General features: G+C 42.0%; 1 protein-coding gene across 3 annotated transcripts in view; it reads right to left on the reverse strand.

Moving 5' to 3' along the window:
• cdh23 (cadherin-related 23) overlaps positions 1-6,911 on the reverse strand; it is a gene marked incomplete at its 5' end in the record, with an annotated part of 222,311 nt that overhangs the window by 36,460 nt on the left and 178,940 nt on the right. For all 3 annotated transcript variants that reach the window (XM_083696325.1, XM_083696324.1, XM_083696323.1), the window contains 6 exons: positions 481-708; positions 978-1,106; positions 4,738-4,866; positions 4,955-5,104; positions 5,482-5,583; positions 5,739-6,127. In XM_083696325.1, coding sequence (XP_083552451.1) covers positions 481-708; positions 978-1,106; positions 4,738-4,866; positions 4,955-5,104; positions 5,482-5,583; positions 5,739-6,127 — 1,127 coding nt within the window. The remainder of the gene's footprint in view (positions 1-480; positions 709-977; positions 1,107-4,737; positions 4,867-4,954; positions 5,105-5,481; positions 5,584-5,738; positions 6,128-6,911) is intronic.

Here is a 6,911-nt window from a genome sequence, read left to right on the forward strand (position 1 = left end):
ACACACACACACACACACACACACATGCACGCAGTGTGGTGAGGAACAGGTTCAGAGTAGTTAAATATTGGAGGGTGTCTAAATAAGAAGCATCAATGTTTTTCTTCCTCTTTCAGTACACATAGCCTCACAGCTGTGGGTTTCCTGTTTTGTACATCAATGTACACTTCCTGTACCTTTACAACGGATCAGCCAGAGCTCTTATAAATATTCACTTGGTTCACTTGGTTGTGTAATCTAAAGTAAGAGGAAGAGGTTCAAAGTCTTGAATGCAATGACTTAATCTGATGTCTTATTTATCATACTTGTTTGTATTTGATCAAGTGAAATCACATCTCTTGAAATCCCATCAGAGGTATTGGGTGATTCATTTTAAATGCAAGCTAATTGGCAAACTCATCATGAAGTTGAAATGCTACAGTAGCAGTACTGAGGTAGACAGGCTCTGTCCCCTGTCCACCTGTGCCTAAGCTGCCTCACCGACAGGGGGGGTGTTCCATCATCCTCCACGGTCACAGTCAGGCGGTACTCCTGCTGGCGCTCGCGGTCAGGTGGTGAGGGGCGGGTCACCATCTCGCCTGTCATGCGGTCCATGCGAAAGGTCAGGTCCTGGTTGCCAGAGGTGATGTAGTAGAAGAGCATGGCATTGGGACCGATGTCACCATCTGTAGCCACCACACGCAGGACGGACGTCCCCCCACCCACGTTCTAACACAGACAGTACAGAGGGTCATCATCAGCATCATCACACATAGGGTTGTTATACACAAGCTTTTTGTGTACCTTTTATTGATATTGCTGTTATACAGTATTGAAGCATCTGTTAAAAACTCCAGCACTTTTCTCGCAAGTCTTCAAAGGGAAGGGTAAGGTTAAATTGTTGCGATCGTGGAGGTTTTAGTGATTGACTGATGGTGTGTGTGTGTGTGTGTGTGTGTGTGTGTGTGTGTGTGTGTGTGTGTGTGTGTGAGACTCACCTCGCTGATGCTGACGTTGTATCCTCTCTGATTTTCGATGATGGGTGCATTGTCATTGACGTCCAGGATGTTGATGGTGAGGGAGAGGTCTTTGTGTCTGGGAGGGGAGCCATTGTCCATGGCCCGCACCTGTCACAACACACACACACACACACACACACACACACACACACACACACACACGCACAGTAGTATACATGTAAGTAAGCTAGAGGGCACACAAATATATATATGGAATGCATTCACATACTGTACCCCATGGGCATTTTAGGAAAATTTAGGTTGTATTAACATTGTTTTTTGGTTGTACCGTTGTATATCGGTTATGACGGAAAATGGTATTCTGCAGTGATGTCTAAATCCAAACATTGTATAAACGTATGTTAAAGGATGTTGATTCACTTTCTTGTGCCAACCATAGAGAGATGATGGAAAATAACTGGGACAACGTTGTACAGTAGAATGTGGTAACACCATCATATCCTGTTAGTTCATGGTTGTCATTTGATGGTTATCATCCAACTAGATTGTTATCATGGGTTGAAAATACAGGTTTTCTGAAAATCAGCATTTGACTGTCACATATTGTGACCAGGTTGCATGTGGACTGTCAAGGAAAGTTTTCTACATGTCATTATTTCAGTCATGATCCAAATAAGGTTGCCCATTGATTCCTAACCTAATGTAAAACATAAAATGTAATTACATTAATAGAACTTGAATGCTTTGCTTAAAGTAGGACAAATGGAAATCACTAAATGACAGGGGGGTGCAGTGCATATGTGTTGTCTCTGGGGTGCTGTATGCAGAAAATACCACATTCCAAACAGTTGATTAACGATTGACTGGCAGATTAAACATTGTTTGTTTGTTTGAACATTTGTAATAAGAAAAGGTTTTCTTGTTGTAATAACCTTTTCAGTATTAAGGTCAGAGCTAATGAACCCAGGCGCGGAACACAGAGTCAGGACAGGAATATAAAATAATAGGGTATTTAATGAGGGAATAGCAGGGAACGGAAAAAGCAGGGTGGAATGGCAAACGGGGTAGGGCAGGCAGGCAGGCAGGTAAGTCAGGCAGGCAGGCAGGCAGACAGACAGGGCAGGCGGGGCACGTAAGGCAGGTTGGGCAGGCAGAGCAGGTATACTAGGCAGGCAGGGCAGGCGGGTAGTGTGGGCAGGCAGGCTGACAGGCAGACAGGCAGGCAGGTGGATAACCGGGTCGAGGTCCTGAAGCTTAAGAGATAATGATCAGACTGAGTACTAAGACACTAGGATTTTAGAATCAAATATGAGACTAAGCGGCCGAGAGCGAGACTAACTTGGAAACAACGATCTGGCGAAGAGTGGATGGGAAGCCGGGGTTTAAATACAGAGAGGTGATGAGCAGATGATCAACAGGTGAGCAGAACTAGCAGGTGGAGATGTTGAGTGACAGGGAACCGGAGCCTGGCCACGCCCACACACAACACACACAGACAGACAAAGACAGACAGGAGAGAGGGAGGCACTGGCACAGACATTCAGCATGGCCTGAACTTTATCCTCCATTAGTACTTTTGACATAAAAACAAAAACATTGTTTTTTTTTTTTTTTAAAGTAATACTTGACAATCTGAACTTTTCAGGTAAATCGACACTCTAATGAATATGCAAGAAGTAGGCGGCAACAACCCTGCCATGCAATGGTCAACAGCGACAGAGCAGCTCCAACAGCGTTGATGTAGACTTGAATTAATAAAACTTCCGTCCTCTGTTATCTTGCCTGTTAGTTTTTTTTTCTCTTCATTTTAGCATTGTAGAATTTCGGATAGGCCCCACAGCAAAATTCTATTTATCGTCAACATACTGTAAAGCTTGCACAATGTGTGCTTGTTTGCCCTTGTTATCAAGTGTTATTGGCGCTTCCTTTTGTTCCCTGCTAAGGTGAACTTGCGGGCTGAGGTAGAAAACATATCATTGAAAAAAAGAAGAAGCAATTACTGCGATACATCACTAATAACGATACTGCGATACTAATAACTAATAACAACAATAACTAGATCTACATATCCTTTGGCTATTTGCAGCACGTAAAGAGCTGCGTGTAAAGGATGGCTACATATTGTTCTACTCTTCACCTGTTCTGCATGGAGAGCGACAGACATGGGACAGATTTGTTCCATCATTGCTTTGTAGCTTTTTTTCATAGTAAACGAATAATAGGCCAACCCTATATCACTGTTTCCTAATCAATAGATTTCCTGGTACCCTATTGAAAATGCATTTTGACAACGTAAACACATGGTCACTTTGATCAATGCCTTTTACAAAATCATTTGGTTGTGTTCATAAGACGTTACTGTGCTCTAACAAAAGCACCTTAGCTGATTGTTAAAATATGGCACAAATTAAGCAGGCTGTACTATAACAAAGCCTTGTGAGCACAGCGGTGGCTCTGCTCTGATGTTACAGGCCAGAAACACACTACAAACTTCTATACGAAAAATATTTTCGGACCAAAATGGTTGTATATTGATATATTTACACTTAAAATGTATATGTTCATGTTAAAATGTTAGATTTTGACTGGAGGGGGTCTTTAAGAAGGAAGAATAATGAAGAAATCTTCAGTATAGGGCGAGACGGCAATTCGTTCTGATCCGGGTCGAAAATCTCGGAATTTGAGTCAACACTGGGGAAAACATTGGGACACTTCCATAGCAACCTGGCCAAAGTAAGCTGAAGTCACACATTAGCGACACATATTTATAAAACATTTTTTTTTAACTGTAATAGGATTTTCATTCCCGTATGAATTCCGTGCTTGATAAGATGTGTGATCTTGACTAATCAAATGCATTACACTTAAAAGTAACTTCAACATCAACCAGCGGATGCTAGCTGGTTAGTAATGCTACCGGTCTATCATAAGGATTTCATAGCATGTTAGGTCATATTTTCTGCATCCGTGGTGGCAGTTTGCCAACGGTGTACAATGATTTTGTTCAAATATGTTCTTAGCGACACCCAAAACAACTTAGCAGGCTTATGATGAAACAACATTAGTGTCAGGTTTAGGAGAACAGTTAGGATAAGTTTGTGGTATTTTTGCTAGGTGTCAATGGCCAGACCCTGTAGCTTTCCCCAAACTGAGGGGCATGGTCTTATGGATTCCTATTTGTTACGTATAGCTGAAGATATAAATGTTTTGTGTAGGTATCCATTTGGTTCGGAATTTCACGTTAAATCAATATTTGATTTTTAACATGTGTTTAAAAACTATTAACTGTGGGATAGTTTAATGCATTGTTGAGAAAACTTTCATTTTCAAACCAAGGTACAATCATGTAGCAACGTTAGATGATGAGCGTCAAATAACAACCTTAAGTCAATGTTGAAAAATACCCATCACATAACTTCAGATAAACTGTTAATTCCAACCAACATGTGAATAACCAACATTCATCAAATAACAATGTCAATCCAACATTGCAAAAGATATTTAGATGTTTAAAAAATGTAAAAAATAAAATAAAAAAAAAACGGTTGTACAATGTCAGTTTGGTTAGTTTTTCACTGTTGCACAACTGTGACACAATAAAAAAATGCCCATGGAGTATGGATGCGCATATCCTCTGACAAAACAAACATGTTAATAATAGAACATCATGTTCATGTTCGTGCAATAAACATGATTCTAATGTACATAATTTACCTCTACCAGTACAGATGTAGTGTAACACACATGATCGATGTGTAGGTGTGGTCTGGTGTCTAACCTTGAGCAGGTAGCGGTCCACAGACTCCCTGTCCAGAGGGGAGTTGACATAGACCTCCCCATAGGTGTTGTTCACAGTGCGGATCTCAAACACATCCTGCATGTTACCTGCTACCAGAGTAAAGTTCACCTGAGAGAGGAGGGATAAGGAGCAAAGAGCTGTTGAAATTGAGCCATAGACATAACCATATTCTCTCTCTCTCTCTCTCTCTACTCACCAGTCCATTGTTCCCAGCATCTTTGTCCCTCCCCAGCACCACAGCCACTCTCCTCCCGATGGGCATGTTCTCTAGGATCTCCACAGATGAATCAGATGTGATGTCAAACTCTGGACTGTTGTCGTTCTCATCCAGTATGGTGATAGACACCTGTCATGGGTTACAGCACAGCAAATAACTATTTATTGCAAAGCTGCAGTCCTACATACCTGCGACGTGAAATTGGTAGGTACTGTATTCTTGATGAGTATGCTGTTGCAATTATTGTATTTAATACACTTTATGAAGCTTGGACTTAACAACAATTGTATAAACTGAAGGAGTAAAGCAACTCTTACCTTCTGCAATTCCATAGAGGGATACAAGGAAGGAGGTGAAAATAATAATGTCATTCACAGACATGTTCTACGGTAGAATTAATTATTCTATTATTTAATTGTTTTACTGTTTAATAAATAAATGACTGACACAAGAAATCAGACAAAAAAACTAAAAAATCAAACAAAAAAACGATATTACTACTGTACCACAGTGGAGTCTTTTTTGGGTCCCCCATCATCAGCAACAACCGTCAGGGTGTAGAGGTCCCCCTTCTCCCTGTCCAGTTGTCCAGTGACTGTGATACGACCCTGAGGATGGACAGATACAGACAGACAGACAGACAGACAGAGACAGGGAAATAATGGTTACACATTAACATGACCAAGCCTGACAAGACAAAGTTTTAAATACATTCACCCAAACAAAGGGAAATGAAGAGTAAGTAGCCAGCCCCTCCACTCACAGTAATGCTGTCTATCCTGAAGAGAGCCAGGGCAGTGGGCGAGGTGTCAGGGTCAAAGCGGTATGACAGCTGGTTGAGGTTGTCAGCGGACTGGGCCTGCACCTGCACTACCTCTGTTCCTGTGGCGATGTTCTCTCTGAGTGAGGCCTCATAGCCAGCGGAAAAAAAGGCCACGGCCTCATCCAGCTCGTTGAGCAGGGTCACATAGACTGTACAGAACCCCCGGTGGAACGGTGGAGCCTGGTCTGTGGCCGACACGTTCATCAGGTAGCTGGTCTTCGTCTCATAGTCCAAGTAGTCCACCGTGGTCACCAGGCCTGTGCTCACATCAACTTGAAACTTACGGTCAGACCCTGTGACCAGGGCATACGCCACCGCTCCGCCATCACCTGGAAAGGGAAAGTGTAATAGTGGGAAGGGGTGATGAGATTTTTATTTTTATTTTAACACATTTTTACATTTACCATACTTCTCTTAGTGTGTGTTTGTGTGTGTATATTGGTGTGCACTTCTGCTAAAACTATATTTATAGATCAATGTATTGTAAGATTTAGACTGTTAGGAGACATGCTAATCAGGCCAACCATTTGTAACTGGTTCACAACATCCTGTGATGGTGAGTGATCAGGTTAAGTGTGACAAGAACTATCAAACCAATTAGCATGCAGGTTGGTATGACATGAAGATGTTAATGCTTTGTATACTGCTTCAGACTGGGTGAAAGGGTAAAACACTACAAGAGTTGATAGAAAAATCAGTTCTTGGGTCAGACCACACAGCTGGACGCAGAGCATGGACTTGCTCTGCTGCCTGATATACAAGTAAAAGTTTCCTTAAACACAGAAGTTGTTACTGTCCTTTTATTTTCTTAGAGTATGCTTCTCCGAAAGGGAAAAGGGAAGTTCCATGATGCTGACATGTTGTTTGTGTTTATAGAGAATGGAGGCCTGCTGCCCAGTATTTTGGTGACAGTGTCACAGCAACAGTGCTCTCCCACACAATGTTTCAGCTGCACATAACAGGACAGGAAGTGAAATGAGGAAACCCACACAGTGGAGCCTCAAATGCCACTCTCAGCCATGTGCCACCTTCTGCTCTGGTAGCAGATGGAACTATAGATCTCAGCATTAGAGTTCTAGAACACTACCGACTTATCAGCTTGTTTAAGGACAC

The sequence above is a fragment of the Argentina silus genome (genome assembly GCF_951799395.1).
Source record: "Argentina silus genome assembly, chromosome: X".
Classification (NCBI taxonomy): Eukaryota; Metazoa; Chordata; class Actinopteri; order Argentiniformes; family Argentinidae; genus Argentina; species Argentina silus.